Below are 21,822 nucleotides of genomic sequence, written 5' to 3' on the forward strand. Positions count from 1 at the left end.
TTTTTTTTTTTTTTTAAATGGCAAATGAAATGTGTGACAGTTTGAAATGAAGCAGTTTTACTATGTTGGATTATAAAGACCAATATTACAGTCTGCACCAACAAAGGAAACCCTCAGTAACACCTTCCCAAGAGGCATCAGAATGATTTTATAAGACTAGACAGACTCAACTGCGGGTTTCTGACATGAGAACTTGGCAAGGAATGCAGGTTTCCCACCAGAAATTACCACAGAAATAATAGTAAACCATTGAGCAGAATGAAATAGCTTGCTGAGCGCTACTGAGGACCTGGAAAATCCAACATAGGAGTTGCCAGAGATGTGAGTGTTGCCTGTACTTTTAAAACCAGAGGAAATATTTTGTTCTTGCATACAAGTACTTATTAATGATCAAATGGATAAAATGGGAACTGATCCTATGACTCTCTTCTCTAATTTTGGAGTGGCTATGTTATAAAAGATTCTGTACCGCATTCTTGAAGTCTGCAATAGAATAATACAGCAATAGTACTGGCGACAAAGCAAGGTCCCAGGGAAAACCAATATAATCTGGCTTGTGCTGTAAAAGAGAGATCTAGTGTACTGTTGTTATGCTATACCATATTACAATGTGTATGACTGAATTAGTTCCTTGTGAATAAATTTATTCAAGGTCTTGATGAGCCTATAGGAACCAGTAGGGATAGGGATTTGTAAATAAGACATAGAACCTGAGTTTTTATGATGAGTGGTTGCAGGTGCTGTGCCCACATATTGTACATCCAGGTCATGGATAATATTGGTTGAAAAACAGCAAGTCTTGTTATTCAACACATTCTGTGGAGTTTTTTTGGAGTATACAGCAGCACCCAAATTGTGTTCATTTTGAAACCATGTGCATTTGCAGAGACTGGCTTCATCCCCCTCGGGTTGAGAACAATGTTAGCAGTATCAATCTTAAACACAGTTTAAAACTACTGTTAAAAGATTGTTTGGTCCTATACAGTGTTTGGACAAGCCATGCTGAAGCACTTTTGAGTCATGCTGAAAACTAGCTTTGCTAACGTGGTCCTTGGGCCTGTGCAGATAAACTCCAGGTTGGATGTGGGCTGCTATCAGTCCTGGAATCCATTACTTCATTGTTTTTTTCCATATTGTAGATTTCAGCTCCTTTTATGTCCTGTTTGATGACTCATTAAAGTGCCTACCTAATTTGTCTGTCTGCAGTAACCCAATTAGTGGTATTAAAATGTATTTTGGGTTTGAACTGAAGAGCTGTTACAACATATTTTATTTTGAGCAGACCAAGGAGCTGCTGGCACCTGCAAAGATTTTAATATATCAGGATTCTGATTAAAACTACTCTTCTCATGTAATACCATTGCTTCAGAGTTTCCATGGGCTAGTAGGAAAGATTCAGATTGTTAGCTGCATAGCAGACTCTGCATAAACATCCAATAGGGCACCAGGAGAAAGGGAATAACAGAGGGAAGCCTGGAAGATTGCCTTGAATTCTTCATCTGGGTCAACAGGTTAGAAGATGTTGACTAATGGTGTTGGGTACAAGAGTGGGAGACAGTAACTCAGTAATCCTATCCTAGTTGTTTTATGGGGCTGGCTATGGAAGTGATTGATCCAAATAAGAGTAGACACTGTGACTAAAGATACTAGTAAACAGAGAAACATTGGATTTAATAGATGGCTATCAAACCCCTGTTCATGAACTGGTATTGAATTGCTTTCTGGGCTGGTATAGAAGGCCATTAGAAAATAATAAAAAAAAATTACCTGTTTTTGTTCAAATTTTGTTTTATAAAGATCTTGACTTCCCATGTTTGGCTCCTATGTGGGCTAAATATTAATTTACGAGTTTCCAACACAAGTCTTATTACTCAGCCGCAGATGGAAGGCTTTGAGCCAAAAAGCCTGGAGACAAACATGCTGGAGATGAGATTAGAACATCCACCTACCCACATCTTTACCTGTTTGTAAAGTACAGCCAACCTATTTGGAATATTAAGTTAGGACATGGGCAAAACAAAGAGGGGAAATTTTCCTTTTTCTTTTGAAGCTTAGCATTTCCTTTAGGCAATGGATGCAGGTGTTTGCTCTTGTAGCCTGCAGTACAATAACTGAGAGAGCTTTTGTAACTGGATGGCCAGGATATACCAGGTAGCACATTAGAGTGAGGGTTCAGGTCCCTCTGAATTTAGGCTTTTGATACAATTCACTATGCATTTGGTGATGAGAAGAGGATTAGTCTTCCATTTGTTATGTAACCAGATTGTGTACACAAACTCCATCATGTTACGGGGGCAGGGCAGTGAAAATGTTTAGCGTTAAGAATGTATCTGTCAATGAAAATTCAATCTCTTAATCTCTTTAAACAAAAATAACCTTGAGAAGAGCAAGACCTGGACCAATGTTATACTCTAAATCATTAGAGGATTATTAGAAACTCTCTAGTGGGAAAGTACAATAAAACCAGTTTTCTAATCCTTGAATAATGTGTGTAATCTCTCAATTCAGTCCACAGGCAAACAGGAAACTAAAATGCATGCTTATAAGGATGGGTAGTGGGTATTGGAGACAGGGGAAGCTGTGCCTCCCCAAACAGCCTAGCGTGGCCCCGCCCAGACTCCGTTCCCAGATCAGGCCCCCTCCTGCAGTTCCCAGCACTCTGCCCAGTTGGCCCAGGCTAGGGCCAGACCTCCCATCGTGAGAGCTAGGGGACTTGGTGGGAATGCAGGGCCTTTGGCACAAGAGGCGGGGCTGCGGGTCTCCCTCAACTGCCGGGTCACTGGCTGCTCGTGCTTACAAGTGTGTGCATTTGTGCAGGAGTGGACACACATATGTGAGTGTCTAATAGCCATTTTACACTTTGAAAAACTCCCCCCAGCTCCCATAAAAAGTGAATGGAGTTGGGCACCTAACTCCTCTTTTGTGCTTTTGAAAATTGCTGACTGAAATCTGTAATACTAACAGATATTGTATTTGGACTGACTGGTATAGATTAATTATAAAACTAGCAGGTTTCTTCTTTGTTTTTTACTTCCTGTTCTTCCCCCCCCCCCCAAGTGTTAATTAAACATTAAGTCCCTGATCTTGCAAACAGATAAGCAAGTGAATATTACATGCATGTGAATTTAGGATTTACATTAATCCTAATGGGACTGTTCACACACCGAAAATTAAGCACATCAGTACCATAAGAGTGTACAACTAAACATTTAAAAACAAACAAAAAAAACCCTGTCAAACAATTAAAATAATTAATCGTGATTAATCACAAGATTAAAAAAGATTAATCATGATTAAGCACACTCAAACAATAATAGAATACCAATTTAAATTTATTATAAATATTTTGGATGTTTTTCTACATTTTCAAATATTGATTTCAATTACAATGCAGAATACAAAGTACACAGTGCTCACTGTATATTATTTTTATTTGCACTGTAAAAATTATAATAAAGGTGTCATAAATGTTTAGCATATTTGGCATATAAATACCTTGCAATGCTGGCTACCACAGTGCCATCCAAATACCTGTTCTTACAGCCAATGGGAACTGCAGAGTTAGCACTCAAAATGGGGCAGAGGCAGTGAGCAGAGCTGCCTGCCGCATCTCCACTAGAAGTAGCTGGGACAGGTCGCTGTTTGTGGGGAGCCACCTGAGGTGAGTGCTCCCTCAGATCCAAAACCCTGCACATCCTCCTGCACCACAACCTGCTGCCCTGCGCCCCCTCCCATACCCAAACTCCCTGCCCGCCCCACACCAATCAGACTATAAACCTTCAGTGAAGATCAGAAATGCCAGTTTATAGAGCTTTCTGATTGAAGTGTTGGATAAAACAGCTTTTACTGTATTTGAAAATGTAGAAAAGCGTCCAAAATATTTATAATTTAAATTCGGTACTATATTATTGGTTAACAGTGTGATTTAAAACTGATTTAATCATGATTATTTTTTTAATTGAGTTAATTTGTTTTGAGTTAATCACTCGAGTTAACTGCAATTCATTGACAGCCCTACTAAAAAATCAAGAAAAAAGTGAAAGGTGATTGTGCACTATTAATTTTGTGCCCTAGAATTTTAGTGGATATGTTGTTTTAATTATGCATGCATATAAGTCTGAGCAAAAATTGTACTATGAGGTATTTGAACAATAGCATTTGGTCATATAGATAATTGAATATTTCAATTACAGTTAATGACAAATATACAGTATTCCTTTTATTACTTTACCCACGTATAAAATTATCATGCTTGTAAGTTTATGTAGTATTTGTGTTTGTCAATAGAAACTTTCTCTTTCTCAGTGGGAAAGCTGCTGAAGTATCTTCAGAGTGCCACAGATAATCCAAGTGTTTTGCCATGGAATTTAGGACAAGCATGCACAGGCCCTTGATTGTAATGAATATAAAAAGGGGACAGAGTATAAACTTGTGTGTGAGAAATAAAGTTACAGATCTATGAAATAACTTTATTTTAAGGTGTTCAGTGAATTGACTTAATCCTACTGACTTTTTTTCAAATGTTTTCGCAGATGAATGTTTTGTAAAATAGATTGTATGACTACTCCTAATGTATTATTGCTTAGAGTTGTCCTAGGACAGATACAGTGCTGATTCTATAAGAAGAACAGGAGTACTTGTGGCACTAACAAATTTGAGCATAAGCTTTCATGGGCTATAGCCCACTTCATCGAATGCATAAACTGGAACATACAGTAAGAAGACATATACACACACACAGAAAATATGAAAACGTGGAAGTTGCCATACCAACTCTAAGAGGCTAATTAAGATGAGCTATTACAAGCAGGAGGGAAAAAAAAATTTGTGGTAATAATCTAGATGGCCCATTCCAGACAGTTGACAAGAAGGTATGAGAATTCTTAACATGGGGAAATAGATTCAATTTGTGTAATGACCCAGCCACTCCCACTTTCTGTTCAAGCCCAAATTAATAGTATCTAGCTTGCAAATGAATTCTAGTTCAGCAATTTGTCATTGGAATCTGTTTTTGAAGCTTTTCTGTTGCAAAATTGCCACCTTTTTAAGTCTGTTACGAAGTGACCAGAGAGGTTGAAGTGTTCTCCTACTGGTTTTTTAATGTTATGATTCCTGATGTCAGTTTTGTGTCCACTTATTCTTTTGCGTAGAGACTGTCCAGTTTGGCCAATGTACATGGCAGAGTGGCATTGCTGGCACATGATGGCATATATCACCTTGGTAGATGTGCAGGTGACAGAGCCCCTGATGGCGTGGCTGATGTGATTAGGTCCTATGATGGTGTCCCTTGAATAGATATGTGGACAGAGTTAGCATCGGGCTTTGTTGCAAGGATAGGTAATTAAGGATATACCTCTTGCTGACCACTTAAAAATATGCCCAAATTTGTCTAAATTTGCATGCGCTCAGTAGTGACTTATTAACTTGCAGCAGTTAGTGTTTTTGGTCTGTGATTGCTGGTGAGTATTTGATTCAGGTTGGGAGGCTGTCTGTAAGCGAGGACAGGTCTGTCTCCCGAGATCTGTGAGAGTGAGTGCTGGTCTACACTACGGGGGAAAATTGATCTTAGATACACAACTTCAGCTACGTTATTGTAGCTGAAGTTGAAGTATCTAAGATTGAATTACTCACCGTTCTCATGGCGTGGAATCGATGTCCGCGGCTCCCCCTGTCGATTCTGCAACTCCGTTCGGGTTGGTGGAGTTACGGAATCGATATAAGTGCATTCAGGGACCGATATATCGCGTCTAGATGAGACGCGATATATCGATCCCCGAGCAATCGATTGCTACCCGCCAATATGGCGGATAGTGAAGACGTACCCTGAGGGATCATCTTTCAGGATAGGTTGTAGGTCTTTGATGATGTGCTGGAGAGGTTTAAGCTGGGGCTGAAGGTGAGAGCTATTGGAGCTGCTTCACACACAGGGCCAGATTAACTCTCCTGAGGGCCCTGTATACAAATCTTTTTCCTAATTTAAAAAAAAATGATCACAATTATGGCATTGAGGCTATTAATGATATACTAAACTTGCCTTTTAATTAACATAAAGCCGTTCTGTGGTTACATTTCCGTCTTAAAACATGTAGAATATAGTTAATTCCAAATAGCCTACTTCTTACCTTAGAACAGCTGTTATATTACTTTCTTTCTGGGAGGGCCTTTGGGTGTAGGAGAAGGCTCCAGGCTCGGGCAGAGTGTTGGGGTGCAGGAGAGGGTGAGGGTGTGGGCTCTGGGAGGGAGTTTGGTTCTGGAGGAGATTCTGACCTGGGGCAGAGTGGTGGGGTGCAGGAGGAGGTGAGGGGTCTGGGAGGGAGTTTTTGTGCAGGAGGGGATTCTGACTTGGGGCAGGGGTTTGGGGTGCAGGAGTGGGTGTGAGGTGCAGGCTCTGGCTTGGAGGTGCTTACCACTTTTTGAAACTTCAGTCTTACTGAAAATATTCTTAAGTTCAACCAAAACAATGTTTTATTCAACCCAAAATAAACGTTTAACTTCTCGGGCCTGCCCATGAACCAAAAAATCAGTTATTCGTACAGCTTTAATAGCAAATTTTTTTTGCCCTCTTTCTAGCTTACTCATAGTTGTTGAAAGATATTTTCAAAATACTCATATCGTCATTCTCCTTCCTCTCCCGTTCATTGGCATTCTGCGCTGGAATTCCAGTGTGAAATCTTTCCAATATCCAGTAATTCACTCTGACGTTTCTCCTCCCCTTCTTTTAACTTCAGCTGCTAAGGGAGCAGGATTTAAATACACTATGGCTTGGCTCTCATTTGATTAATTAATATGCTTGCATAATATTTGCTATGTGGGGAGCATGAAGAGAAGCTGGAATGGGGGAGAGATACTCATCTGCCTATTCCGTTATGGAAAAGACTTAATAATATATTAAAAAAAAATAAATGTGGCTCTACAGAAAGTTAAAACTCTACCCTTTTGGTTGAGAAGTTTTAGTACCTTCGTGTTTTGTAGCAGGGACTTGAAATTTGGCAAGAGATTTTCCCTAGTAATTAGGGATGTACCTCTTCCTGACCACTTAAAAATATGCCCAAATTTGTCTAAATCTGCATGCGCTCAATAGCGACTTATTAACTTGCAGCTAAATTCTCTGAAGCTTTCCATTACCCTAGATATGCTCCACCCATCCTTGCTCCTAACTACTGACTGGACTGCACATGCCCCATCCCCAGAGAGTAACTGAGCACATTCCAGTCCAAGGTTGCATGACCAGTCTAGAGCTTTCCTGCAGCTGTTTTTCCTATCTGCCAGGGGCTACTGCAACACTGGAATTGAAAGCAGAAGACTCTTCTGTTGGCATTCAGGCAGTGAGCAGGAGGAGGAGTAAGTCAAGTGGCATATGCGGGGGTTGAGGAACGTGGAAGGAGAACGTGCAGGAGCAAGAACCGGTAGGGGAGGATGGGACAAAGGGGAGAAGAGGTAGAGGGACAGAAACTGAGGATGGGGGAATATAGAACAGGGACGTGCTTTGGGTGGGAGGCAGATGGGCAAGAGCTACAGGATTGCAACAGGATAGGGCGGGAGCTGGGGAAGTGGGAATAGGAGAAAAGGGGAAAGAGTGGCTTGAGGGATGGGGACAGACAGAAAGGTCTGTAACCACTAGGGCATGCTGTGATACTGGAGTCTCACAAGTCCTTTGCTGTCTAACAAATTAGGTGGGTCCTGAAGGGGAAAAAAGTAGTATTTGATCATGTAATTAAAGACTATATTCCTGCACAGAAAACCTCAGTGCTGGCATGTCCTGATTTTTGAGTGCTTGACTTTGCAACCTTAATCATCTTTTTAACAGGTGTGTTTTTTGGATGCATCCAAAAAAATCTTCCCTATACTATAGTAAGGTTATTTCCTATTCCATAAGGGTTTCTATAAGAAAATGTTTGTTTCCAAAGCTAAACATGGTGTGCTCTTGGTTTCAAAACTTACAGAATGACTTTGATTGCTTTTGTGAACATTTCTAGCCTTACTAACATAAGTAAAAATAGACTGGGAACAAAGATGGAGCAATTATAGTTTTTAAAGAAGTAAGCTGTAACCGCAAGACGTGGTATCGCTCGGTGTGATCCAGTGAACTGCTACAGGCTTCAGGAATTGCATTATACTGAAATGACTCCTCACTCTGTTGCTATAAAAAGTCTGTTTGAAAGTACTGAAGGCTGCTATAGTTGCAGTGAAAATGTAGTGTATTAGCACTGAAGTTGGGTCACAGACTCAAGGCTATCTTTGGAATTTGGGCTGCTTAAATTAGATATTCTAAAGGCCTGATTTCCCCTCCCTGCTCTCCCCACGCCGCTCAGAAACACTGAGCACAACTTGTACCTCTTGACTGCTCAGTCCCTCTTGCAAATCCAATTCCAAGTGTTTAGGAGAAACTTGGTTACAAATACATCCAATAATATCATTTACAGCCACAGTTACCATTGTTATTAACTATTTTATAACCATAGCTGGAAACAACAAAGCAAGATTTCTGGAAGGGATTGGTAGCATGCTTTGGGCTGAAATAGCTGCTCTTCCTTCCCTTAGTTCTCCCACCCCCTCCACCACCTTTACAGTAGTGCCAGCTCTCATTTTATTGGAAGTCTCATGAATTTTAAATGCTTGAGGTTGGCAATACTCAACTAACCAGACCAGACAGGGAAATTGAGCCAAAATATGTGATGCTTGTGGCAGAGACTGTCTGTGTATCATGAGTGGCGGTAATGGGTGAGCATGTTGCGGGGTTTTAATCTATTAATAAAAGAAGACCTCTTTATTGTAAAACTCTTGCCAAGTGTGATTCTGGCTGTGCTGTTTTTGACAACCCTTTTGAAACACTACTGTTGCTCGAACCTCACTAATGGTGGCACAAAAGGAAGAGAGAGAGGAGTATGGGAGAGTGGAAGAAGATAATGGTGACAGGGAGCAACAGATGACGGAGTGGAGAACAACATATTTAGCAGGCTCAAGCAAAGACCTGAGCTGAATGACAGCAGCAACAGCTCGCACACTTAGAGAAGGCAGCAGAATCAGATTCATGTTCCTTGAGCCAAAAATAAATTATTAATATTATAATATGTTGTCTTTTTAAAAGTGGAGTACCAAATAACTTTTTTATCCATTATTGCTGCTTTGGGGATTTATAAGACCTTTCTCAGATTTCCTAAAATATACCTTTCTTGATTGAGTTACTTCTTTGCTGGAAGTTGTTGGCAAGATCTGAATGGCGATGTAACCTGTAGCTCTAACCTGAACTGTCATTGAGTTAGTATCCCTTCCCATCTCAATTTAATCTTTGGGAGAAAGGGAATATATTAGATTATAGCCTCAAGTTATGTGATATGAGAATCGGAAGATCTTCAACAACCTGAAACTCCAAAAAAGTCATACGAAAAGTGAAAATTTGGTTAAATTACAAAGGCCGAATATATATTTAAAAAAAAAAAAGCATGCAGAGATAAATTTAGAAAAAAAAAACCAGCACAAAATGAGATTGAATTACCTAGGGACATGACAGGTAACAAGAAAACATTTTACAACTACGTTAGAAGGAAGAAGACGATGGGTAGGCCCATTACTGCATTTTCTCTTATTTTCTTTCTGTCCTCAGTGAGTAATAGATGATATGTTAAGTGCCTTTTTAGTTCGTTTTCACCAGAAAGGTTAGTAATGCTCAGACAACTAGCATAGTGAGCATCAGTGTAAATGAGGTAGGATCTGAGGGTAAAATAAGGAAAGAACAAGTTAAGAATTAATTAGACAAGTTACATGTTTTTTAGTTGTCAGGTGAAATACACCCTAGAATATTTAAGGATATAGCTGAAGAGATCTCTGAGCCATTACTGATTATCTTTGAGATCCCAAAGGACTCAAAGGGCAAATACAGTACCTATCTATAAAAAAGTGGAATAAGGACAACCCAGGGAATTGTAGATCAGTCAGTTTAATTTAACCCAGAAAGATAATACAGCAAATATTTGAGATCAGTTTGTAAGCACTTAGAAGATATGTTGATAAGCAACAGTCAACATGGATTTGTGAAGAACAAATCATGTCAAACTAACCTAATATCCTTCTCTCACAGGGTAGCAAGCCTGGTGGATAGGAGAGATGCAGCACACATGATATATCTTGACTTTAGTAAGGCTTTTGATACTATCTCACATGACCTCATAAACTAGGGAGATAAGCCCAGATTAATTTATACAAGGTGGGTGCACTATTGGTTGGAAAACTGTACTCAGAATAGTTATCAATGGTTTACAGTCAAGCTGGAAGGACATATTGAATGGAGTCCTGCAGGGGTCTGTCCTGCATCTGGTTCTATTTGGTATCTCCGTAAATAATTTGGATAATGGCATACATAGTACACTTACAAAGTTTGCAAATAGTACCAAGCTGGGAGGGGTTGCAAGTGCGTTGGAGGACAGGGTTAGAATTCAAAACGATCTTGACAAGCTGGAGAAATGGTCTAAAATTCAATAAGGACTACACTTAGGAAGGAATAATCAATTGCACAAATACAAAATAGGAAACGACTGCCTAGAAAAGGGTACTGCAGAAAAGAATCAGGAGTTTATAGTGGATCACAAAGTAAATATGAGTCAACAATGTAGTACTATTGTGTCATCCCGTTCCCCCTCTCCCCCCCCCAAAAAAAAAAGTGAACTGAGGCTATTTGCCTCAGTGCAGGGACCTGGCCTAGAAGACCTATTGAAGTCCCTTCCAGTCCTACATTTTTATGACTCAGATCTTCCAAAGAGCTTGTTGTAGTTCTCCAGCAACAAAAGTAAAGGGAAGAACTGAAGTTTTAAAAGTAACAAATAAGCATTTTGTTTTCTTGGGTGTGGGTAGGAAGAGAGATGAGGCCATCCAGATTTCACCCTTAGTATTTAAGAAATGAGTGCATTTTTTATAATGTTGCAAAGTCTGTTTTTAATTTCTTCTTAAATATATGGTTTTGCGGTGTGTGTGTCCTGCTTTTCTTAGTGTCAGTTTGAATCAGTTCAAAGAGCTGAAAAACAATAAAGGACACCATTGGGTTCTTAGTAGCGTCAGCATCCCCAATCCACTACTGATGTCTGTCTGCGGAAATGGGAAGCTTCAGTTCTAGTGACAGCATCTGTTTGTATTTGAAAGTAGCTGGAAATGGGGCTGAAGCTGCCCTGAATAAGGGTAAACAGGTCGGTTCCTTGGTGTGTCTCTCTCTCTCTCTCTGTTTTTTAACCTTCTGTTGTACCCACAGGGTGAGCATTTAATTGCTGTCTTCCCCCTCCCCGCACATTCACAGTTGCTTCATCCCTATCTGGAACCACTGTACAACAAACGGCTTCAAATCTTAGATTCTACATCTCTGACTGAAGTTGTCAGTGTCAACAAAAAGAATAGTGATTTGCGGTAGTCAGGGCCAGTGCAACCATTTAGGTGACCTAGGCGGTCACCTAGGGTGCTGGGATTTGGGGGGGCGCCATTTTCTTTGGCAGTGACCGTGGAGGCCGGATCTTTGGCCTCCCCGGTCACTGCCGGCATTTAGGCAGAGGGAGCTGGTGCAGGAGAGTGCAGGGAGGGCCGCCTACAGCAAGTAAGGGGGGGGCGGCATGCAGGGGAACTCCCCGCCCCAGCTCACCCCTGCCCCGCCTCCTTCCCGAGCACGCTGTCGCCGCTTCACTTCTCCTGCCTCCCAGGCGCCGCAAGCCTGGGAAGTGAGAGAAGTGAAGCAGCAACAGCTTGCTCATGCGCTGAGCAGGGGTGAGCTGGGGCGGGGGGAGGGTGCCTCAGGGTGGGGGATGGGGAGCTGCCTCAAGGGGGGGCACCTCAGGGCAGAGGGGGGGAGCTTCAGTGGGGGTGGGGTGCCTCAGGGCAGGAGCGTGGGGGAAGGGGTTGCAAGGTGGAAGTTTTGCCTTGGGCACGAAACATCTGTGTATCGACCCTGGTGGTAGTGAAAGAGATTCCTCTTTTTTTCCCCTCCTCCTTACGAGACTATTTTGTTACCTTTTTTGGGGACTGGCTTTGAGGGGAATCAATGTGGCTAACCTTTTCTGACAATTCAAGTGGGTAGTAATTTTAGCCCCTCAGATTGTTCCTTCTGAACTAGCTATTTCATATACAGAAAATTTAAATAGCTTAACACCACATTTTAAATGTGACCCAGTAGGTGTGTTAAGATGTCTAACCCATTTAGTGTTAATAGTTGTTCACAGCAGTTCAGTATGAAGCTGTTTCCATATTCATAGAAAATTGAGCTCATTTAAGCTTGCATTCAGTAAAACATGTATCATCTAAACTGACAATGTATTTTTACTTCAGATTTTCGTGTGTGTCTGTGTGCAGTAATTTCAAGGGACATATGCAGTATTAGAACCCAGATTTGTTTAAAGATAGTACCTTCTTCATGGTGGTATTTGCATCTTGAGTCAAGACATCAATAGATGCAATGTTTAAGTGGGGGGATGGTTTAGTGCTACTTATGTTTGCTGAAAAGATGAGTTAAAGGTTTTTTTCCCCAATAGCATTTTTGTTTAGATAACAGATTTTAAGCTAAAAATATTCTGCTCTTTTGATAACTGGTATTGAAAAACATAGCTTTGTTATCTAATGTGTTCAAATAATCATCCTAAATTGGAGGGAACACATCCAATACAGATAGAGAGCATGATGAGAAATGCATGATGTTATTTTTGAATTCAGAAACCCATTTAATTAAACCGTTTAAAAAAAATCTTATTTAAACATTAAGACATATTATAGGCTTCAGACAATATACATATTTTTTAAAGTGGTGAGTAAACGAATACTATATTTGTTTAAAATGACTAAATGGGAACAAAATCTTTAGCTAAGCATGCTGTTTCACTGAACAAATATTTAAGGTTAAAGTCCTTTGCTAAGACTGCCAACAAGGGTGCTGTTTCAAAGACCAGAGAATCATCAGGCAGGGGTGACACACTTATTTTCTTATCACTAGGGGGAGTTCCTCTGTCTGGTTTAAGACATAGTTGCCCAAATCTTCCAAAACAACTGGTGATTTTTGGTTTTCCAAGTTGACACTTTAAAAGGGCCTGACTTTCAGAATCAGGCCCTTCTAAGGTGTCTTAATTTGGGCACTCAAAAATCACCAGTTGCTTTTAGCAATTTGGCTCACTATAGGGAAGCTGCATTGCTGTTGGCTATTATTTCACAAACCCAATTAAAATTGTCTTTGAAATCTCTTTTCTTAGACTTACTGTGCATTAATGTGAAAACTGATCATTTGCTGCTTCTTGTGCCATGTAATTGTACTGTGTGGTCTTTAATTTCACAAGTATCCAGAAAATGGCAGGATTTGGTGGTGGCTGATTTTTCTTCTAATAAGAACATCGATCTGCTTTAACGGAACACTATTTTTTTGTTGTTTTACAGCTTGATTGGAAGCAGTGGTTGCTGCTCTGAAGAGAGAGGCAAAGACCTATCAAAAACTTGGGTGTCATAACTTCTCTGTTGTGCTTTGAAGCTGTGGGCCCATGGATTTGCTTTGTTTCAAGGCAGCTTCTGTTGTATACCAATCACACTGTACAAAAGGTGTACTAAACACAAAGAATATATTTCCTATTGAGAAGGCCAGTTACCTATATTTATTAAACATAAACAGAGGTATTGTCAGTACAAGCAACATTTTTACATGAACGCTAAAATGCAGGGTGTTAAAGGGGTGCTAAGCAAGATGCATTATCACCATTATACAGTTGGTGAAAATAGTGGACAGAAGTTGGACAACTTGTCTGAGGTCAGAAAAGCAAGTCAGTTGTATAGCACATAACAGAACTGAGGTTTCTTGCCAGCCAAGTACCTGGATCCATTAGACCATATAGTATTGTAGTGAAAGATAAGGAATCAAAGAGAATAATAATTGGCATAATGAAGAGAAACGGCCTTCAGAACTATCAAATATTTTAGATTCGAAAAGTGAACATTAAATCCTAGTTGTTTTTTTTCTTTCATGACATTAAACCACCTGATGTTAGGGTAATATGATTCTAGGATTGTACACTATCTGTAAAATATCCCCAGTGAAATTGAGAAGCCTCAATATTTCAATATGCCTGAACAAAATGCAGGCTTCAGAAAACTGGATACATTTTGCAAAACAGACTGAATATTTCATTTTGTTTAAAATCATTCTTCACATAAAAATGTTTGAAATGTCTTGCATTCTAATGTGAAAACCACATTTCATGACAAGCAAAATGCCCCATAATTCCAAATATTTGTTTTAGTAAAACTCTGGAAAATGATTTGATGGCTTTGTTGGATTGTGATGATTGTTACCGTTTTGGCCACAAATTGTATATGCAGCTTGTCCGTGCTAAAACTTTCTACTAATTTCATTTCTCCTGTGTTTCCTCTTCTCCTGCACTTGTTCCATCTATTTCTTGTAACAGGAACAACCTTAACTTTGGCCTTTCCTGATTTATCTGTTTTTAAATGGTTAACCATGCAACTTTTAATAGTCCTTTTAGTATATATTTCTGCATTACATGTGAGTATGTAACTAATCTGTTTTTTTAGATTCTCCATTTGGCTAGACTTGTACAGCACTAGGATCTTGACACCTGACAGTACTGTCATCTGTTACGTAGTTCGCAAGAAAAACCTGCGCGAGTTCAGAGCCTTCCATATTTTATTGGTGACGAGAATATTTGGGTCACAAAATCCAGGGTTTAGTCCTATTGGAGGCAACCTCTGTTGAACTTGTGCCTCCATGTACAAAGATCTGTGTTAAAATGTTTCTCTTCTGGCCTGGAGCACTGTGCAACATTTGGAGCTCCATAAATGTCACTCTTAAATGGCCAGTAATTATGATTTTTTTTTTCCAAATGACATGAGAGACTCTCCCTCTGAGAAGCAGAGCACCAACTCTAGAATACAAGTATCCCCTTTTGTGTAGTTCTAAAGCTAGGAATTGGGAGACTTTGGTTCTATTCTTGATTCTGTGCCAGCTCGCTATGTGACCTTGAACAAGTTACTTAACCCTGTTGTACTTCATGTTCCCTATATGGAAAATGGTGTAACGTATACTTGACTTTTGAGGGCCTGTGACAAAAAATAACTGTATAAGTGTAAAGTAGAATTTAATTATGTTTCTGATAGCAGGAGACTGATTCTAGAATGGAATTCAGGACTCCTGTGTTTGTATAGTACAAACTTCTAGGCTACTTGAGCCAGCTTGATATATATTTTCTCTTTGAATCCCTGTGAACAACAAGTAGTACTGAAACTTTAATTTGTATAATTCTTAAATTAGCGCATAGAGATTTATTTTTACTTGAAGGTTGATCTGCTGACTTGTAGGGTATACTGACAAACTTGATGTTTTTGGTGTCTATACTTGTCAAGCTCTTTATTTAAGGAGTTAGGTAAAATGTTCTAAGTTTGGTCTATTTTATAATCTTTGCAGGGCGAACTCTTCTGGAAAAACTGTTCAGCCAGCAGGAGAATGCCCCACAGGAAGAAGCAGAAAAACTATGTTCTAGGATCATAGCGATGGGGCTCCTACTTCCTTTCAGCGATTGCTTCAGAGAACCATGTAATCAGAGTGCGCAGCAGAGCATGCCCACATTTGATGTAAGTTGCAGAATATATACTGTAGTTACTTACGAAAAATTTTAATTATCAGTGGTTTGATACCTATCAATCTAGGAAAATTCTCCTTTTAGAGAGAGCTTTTTTTTTCTCCCTGAGATCAAGTGACCAAAATTATCATATTAAATATGGGCAACTAAATTTAATGCTTATGTTCATGGCTGGATATACAAAATATAATGGAAATAATTATTATTCTTTTTCCCATAAAATGGTCTTCCTGAAGATTTGAGGGCATAATGGTAGTGTCTGCCACATTGGTATACTGTAAACTGGTGGTAAAAAAAAAAAATAGCTACACCAACCCTCTTCTGCATGGCTTTCTGCATTTCAATCATGAGATCATACCTGGTCTGCTGCAAGTCCGATGGTAGCTTCACTGGAAAACCAACAGTATACTGTTCTGGCAGTGCCAGATTAAGAAATGTTTGGGGGCCCATGTACAATGGCAATTGGGGGGACATCTTCCTTACTTCTGGGGAGAAGGGTTGGGTCCTATCCTCAGACTCCAAGGCCCTGGAGTGTGTGTGTGTGTGTGTGTGTGTGTGTGTTGGAGAACGAGCCCACCTTGCCCTCACCCTGTAGAGGAACCTGCCCTGCTGAGCTCCTTTCTCTACTGTTGTCACAGTGTGCAGACAGGGCTCTTACTGACCCTAATATCTTTTGTGTGTTTCTGCCTCCATTCCCCCAACACCCCAAGATGGGGACCCTGTGCAAATGTACTAAGTGCACAGTTTGATGATCTAGGCCTGCATGCTGCCAAGAAACTCCACAGAACTTCAGTGAGATGTCTACCCTAGAGTTTTTTTTACCGTGGGAGTCATAGATTTGTAGGACTGGAAGGAACCTTGAGAGGTCATCTAGTCCAGTCCCCTGCACTCATTACAGGACTGAGTATTATCTAGACCATCCATGACAAGTGTTTTTAGAACCTGCTCTAAAAATCTCCAGTGATGGGGATTCTACAATCTCCCTCCACAGTTTATTCCATGCTTAACTACCTTGTTAGCTTTTCCTACTGTCATAAAAATATAAGAATGGCCATACCGGATCAGACTAAAAGCCCATGTAGCCCAGTATCCTGTCTTCCAACAGTGGCCAATACCAGGTGCCCCAGAGGGAATGAACAGAACAGGTAATCATCAAGTGATCCATCCCCTGTCACCCATTCCTAGAACCCCTAAACTGCCCTTGCTGCAATTTGAGGTCATTGCTTCTTCTTCTATGCTCCTAGATTAAATAGAACCATTTCCCCTCCTTCTTGTAACAACTTTTTATGTACTTGAAAACTGTTATGTCCCTCTTAGTCATCTTTTCTCCAGACTAAACAATCCCATTTTTTTCCATCTTCCCTCATAGGTCGTGTTTTCTAGACCTTTAATCATTTTTATTGCTCTTCTGTGGCCTTTCTGCAGTTTGTCCACAACTTTCCTGAAATGTGGTGCCCATAACTGGACACACTAGTCCAGCTGAGGCCTAATCAGCATGGAGTAAAGCAGAAGAACTACTTCTTGTCTCTTTTTTATGACACACCTGCTAACACATCCCAGAATGATGTTTGCTGCCTTTTTTTTTTTTTTTGCAAGTGTTACACTGTTGATTCATATTTAGCTTTTGATCCACTATGATCCACAGATCCCTTTCTGCAGTACTCTTTCCTTGGCAGTCTTTCACATTTTGTCTATGTGCAACTGATTTGTTCCTTCCTAAGTGGAGTACTTTGCATTTGTCCTTATTACATTTCATTCTGTTTACTTCCGACCATTTCTCAACTTTTTCCAGATCATTTTGAATTTTAATCCTATCCTTCAAAGCACTTGCAACCCCTCCCAGCTTGGTATCATCCACAAATTTATAAGTGTACCCTTTATGCCATTATTTAAATCATTGATGAAGATATTGAACAGAACTGGATCCAGAACTTATCCCTGCAGAAGCCCACTTGACATGCCCTTCCAGTTTGACAGTGAACCACTGATAACTATTCTCTGGGAATGGTGGTTGCTGCAATTCACCTTGAGTGACAGGGTGCCACAAGAAATTGTACCATATACATTTTTGGCAGCCCACAGCTTCAGTCTCTTTTGCTTTAAAATTTGTGCAGTGAACTTCCTCAGATTTCCTGATGACATTCTTTTCTGCGTGCATTTAAGAAAAATGCAGCAGTTAAGTTCCCCACATGAAAATATTATAACTGATCATTATTTGTTTTATTTTGTTCAAATTGGGCCAAGAAATAAGAAAAACACCATTGCTTATGTAAGCAAGATGATTATTCTGGAAGTCCTTCACCGATCATGTTGGTAAGAGGACAGAATAGCTTAAGAAGTGGTATCTGTGGCCAGCTATGGAGTTTCATGAGCATTTGTTTCAGCCTCATCCACATAAGATTTTATTGGCCTACCAAAACTGACAGTATTATTTTGAAACTAGTCATGAGACAATAAATACTCAGTATAAGAACCTGAGTAGAATAGATCATTCTTCCTGTAGTGTGGTAATGGCAAAATGTTCTCCTGTTGCAGCCTCAGTGATTGCTTTTTTTGTTAGAGCTTCTGTGGGAGAAGAGGCTAAATACTATTTGGTCATTCAGGAAAATCTAATAAACAGGAAACTGTCTAGAAGATACATTATAAGTTGTTCTCTCTCAGGAAGGAAGAGTTCTTCAGAATCCAGGCTTTCTGGATGCTTTAATTTCATATATATGTTCTGTAAAATATCACTCATAGAAATTATGACCTGCAGTACTTGTGTAGTGTTAAAAAAAAAACAAAACCCGCCCCCCCCCCAAAATATACCTTTCACTCACATTCTCATTTGACCGGCAGATGTGATGATCCACAGGTCTTGAAGCTTGTTCTGCTGGTCCCCAAGCAATCCACATCCCTGCGGCAATCTGGCAGCTTGTTAGTAACTAGGGGGCTGAGTGGCTAATGGAAACCTAGCCCCACCAGAAGGGTTTGTCATAGCATTCTTTCTCAAATCTGAACCTTAGAGTCCAGGAATGAGATACTAGCATGAATTTCCCTAAGCTTAATTACCAGCTTAGATCTGATAGGCTGCCACCACCCAAAAATATAGTGTTTTGGGGCACTCTGACCTCCTCAACCTTCCCTGGCGGCCCAAGAATCCAGATCCCTTGGGTTCTTAAAACAAGGAGAACTAAACCATTCCCCCCACCTTCCCCCTCTCAGAACTTCCCTCCCTGGGCTATCCTGAGATACTGATCTAACCTCTTAAATCACCATACAGAGAAGCATCTCCCTTCCCTTCCACAAAGAGGCAAACAGATTCAAAGAAAACAGAGAGAGATTTTATCACTCCCTCCTCCTGTCTCCCCCACCAGTCCTGGTGAGTTATCCCAATTCCCTGGGATAAAACAAGGGAAACAGAGAAAAAACAATCAATCAGGTTCTCTAAAAAGAAATCTTTTAATAAAAGAAAGGAAAAAGTAAAGAATTATCTCTGTAACTTCAAGATGTAACTATACAGGGTCCTATAGCTTACAGACACCAGAAAGAGACTTCCCCCCCCAGTACTAATACAAATTAAAATATTCCAAGCAACTACACATATAAAAGTTAACCAGCCAGATCCACAAATGCAAATAGTGTAAAACAATTAAAAAAGCCTAAACCGCTTGTTTTACTTACTATATGAAAAGAAACTTAGAGAGCCTGTAGTAATGTCTGGTCTCTCTCAGACCCTCCGAGAGAAGAACAAAGAACTCACACCCAAACTTCTCTCCACCCAGATTTGAAAGTATTTTGTCTCCTGATTGGTCCTCTGGTCAGGTGTTGCAGTTTCCTGCTTGTAACCCTTTACAGGTATAAGAGACATTAACCCTTAACACTCTGTTTATGACAAGGCTGCCCATGGGAGTCATGAGTGGAGGAGTGCCTAGCCCCATTGGTTGGTCTGGCTGTGCTATTTAAGCAAAGAGACACAGGAAGTTGTCTATGCAACTGGGTGAATTCCTGGCTGGCTGCTATATCGGACCCTGCTGTCTCACTTGACTCATCAGCTCTGCTTCCTGCCTCACTTCTGATTCCTGACCCTAGCAGGGGCGGCTCCAGGCCACAGCACGCCAAGCACATGCTTGGGGTGGCATGCCGCGGGGAGCGCTCTGCCGGTCGCTGGGAGGGCAGCAGGCGGCTCCGGTGGACCTCCCGCAGGCGTACTTGTGGGAGGTCCACCAAAGCCACAGGACCAGTGGACCCTCCGCAGGCATGCCTGCGGGTGGTCCACCGGAGCCGCCTGCCACCTTCCCGGTGACCAGCAGAGCGCACCCTGCAGCATGCCGCTCTGCTTGGGGTGGTGAAATGTCTAGAGCCACCCCTGGCTCCTAGTCTCTGATTCCGATTCCAGACCTGACCCTTGGCTCAACCTCTGATTCTAGCCCTGACCCTTGGCTCAGGTTATTGACTCTGACTCTTGCTCTGACCACCCAAGCCCTGCTCATGACTGAAGCCCCTATTCAACTCTCTTCACCAAAAGAGCGGTTCATTTGACTTGGTCTTGATCAAGCACTGCTCTCTCTCTGATCTATCTGCCAAGTTCCCCTTTCTAATCATCACCTCATCTCTTTCAAAGTCACCCATCAGCCTCCGGTTCCATGCCCTATCGCTTGGCATTTCTGTGACTTCAGTCCACTGGTGCTGATGACTTCTCACCTACTCATCCCTTTCTTCCTTTGCTATGGTTGTTCATTTTCTTCAATTCTAGGTTCCTCCATCCTTGACTCTCTTGCACCTTTCTCCCATCACAATGTCTGCCCTGGCTAACGCCTAACATCCACTCCCAGGCTGACTTCCTCAGTTGCAGCAGCAAAGAATCCTGTGTCACCTTATAGACTAACAGACGTTTTGGAGCATGAGCTTTCGTGGGTGAATACCCACTTTGTCGGATGCATGTAGTGGAAATTTCCAGGGGCAGGTGTGTATATATATATGCAAGCAAGCTAGAGATAATGAGGTTAGTTCAATCAGGGAGGATGAGGAAGTGGGTATTCACCCATGAAAGCTCATGCTCCAAAACGTCTGTTAGTCTATAAGGTGACACAGGATTCTTTGCTGCTTTTACAGATCCAGTCTAACATGGCTACCCCTCTGATACTTGACACCATGCAAGGCACTGCATTTAGCCATATGGAGTGGAAATCCATCAACCTCATGAAGAAACTTGCACAAATGCAGACAGATATTATCTTCCTTTCCAAATGCAAACAGATGGACATCATACCAAATGGACTAAAGGTCAAAAATCCACTGCTATCTACATACCACACAGACCACAGTGAGAGATTATGCCATACTCTATCAAAGAAACTGAGGAACCACCTGATCAGCATCCTATACAGCAAACAGGAAAACATCAAAAAAGAGCTCTCCAACCTGGAGATTCTCATTAATAACCAAACTTCCATACAAACGAACTTCACTAAAATAGGACAGGAGATCTACATTACTCACTTCACCTCTCTACAAAGGAAAAAGGACTGTAAGCTGTCTAAACTCCTACCTGCCACATGGGGCCACAACCATGGTACCCCTAACCAACCCAGCAGTATCGTCAATCTATCCAACTACACACTCAGTCCAGAAGAAAAGTCTGTCCTATCTCGGGGACTCTTTCTGCCCTGCCACCCCCACCAACATGATACAGTTCTGTGGTGATCTGGAAGCCTAATTTCGTCATCTCCGACTCAAAGAATACTTTCAGAACACTGAACAGCACACTGATACACAGGTACCCTCCCACCAACAGCACAAGAAGAAGAACTCCACATGGACTCCTCCTGAGGGTCGAAATGACAGTCTGGACCTATATATTGAATGCTTACGCCAACGTGCAGAGGCAGAAATTGTGGAAAAACAACATCGCTTGCCTCATAACCTAAGTCGTGCAGAACGCAATGCCATCCACAGCCTCAGAAACCACCCTGACATTATCATCAAAGATGCTGGCAAAGGAGGTGCTGTTGTCATCGTGAACAGGTCTGACTCTCAAAAGGAGGCCGCCAGACAACTCTCCAATACCAAATTCTACAGGCCACTTCCCTCAGATCCCACTGAGGAATACACTAAGAAACTGCACCATCTACTCAGGACACTCTCTACACTAACACCGGAACAAATCAACATACCCTTAGACCTCCAACCAGAGTTATTCTATCTACTACCCAAGATCCACAAGCCTGGAAATCCTGGA

At 41.1% G+C, this 21,822-nt stretch overlaps 1 protein-coding gene across 3 annotated transcripts in view; it reads left to right on the plus strand.

Annotated features, from left to right (window-relative positions):
- FMN2 (formin 2) overlaps window positions 1-21,822 on the plus strand; it is a 232,174-nt gene that overhangs the window by 12,800 nt on the left and 197,552 nt on the right. For all 3 annotated transcript variants that reach the window (XM_030556975.1, XM_030556976.1, XM_030556977.1), the window contains exon 2: window positions 15,428-15,594. In XM_030556975.1, the coding sequence (XP_030412835.1) occupies window positions 15,428-15,594 (167 nt within the window). The remainder of the gene's footprint in view (window positions 1-15,427; window positions 15,595-21,822) is intronic.

This window comes from Gopherus evgoodei, chromosome 3 (assembly GCF_007399415.2).
Source record: "Gopherus evgoodei ecotype Sinaloan lineage chromosome 3, rGopEvg1_v1.p, whole genome shotgun sequence".
Taxonomy (NCBI): domain Eukaryota; kingdom Metazoa; phylum Chordata; order Testudines; family Testudinidae; genus Gopherus; species Gopherus evgoodei.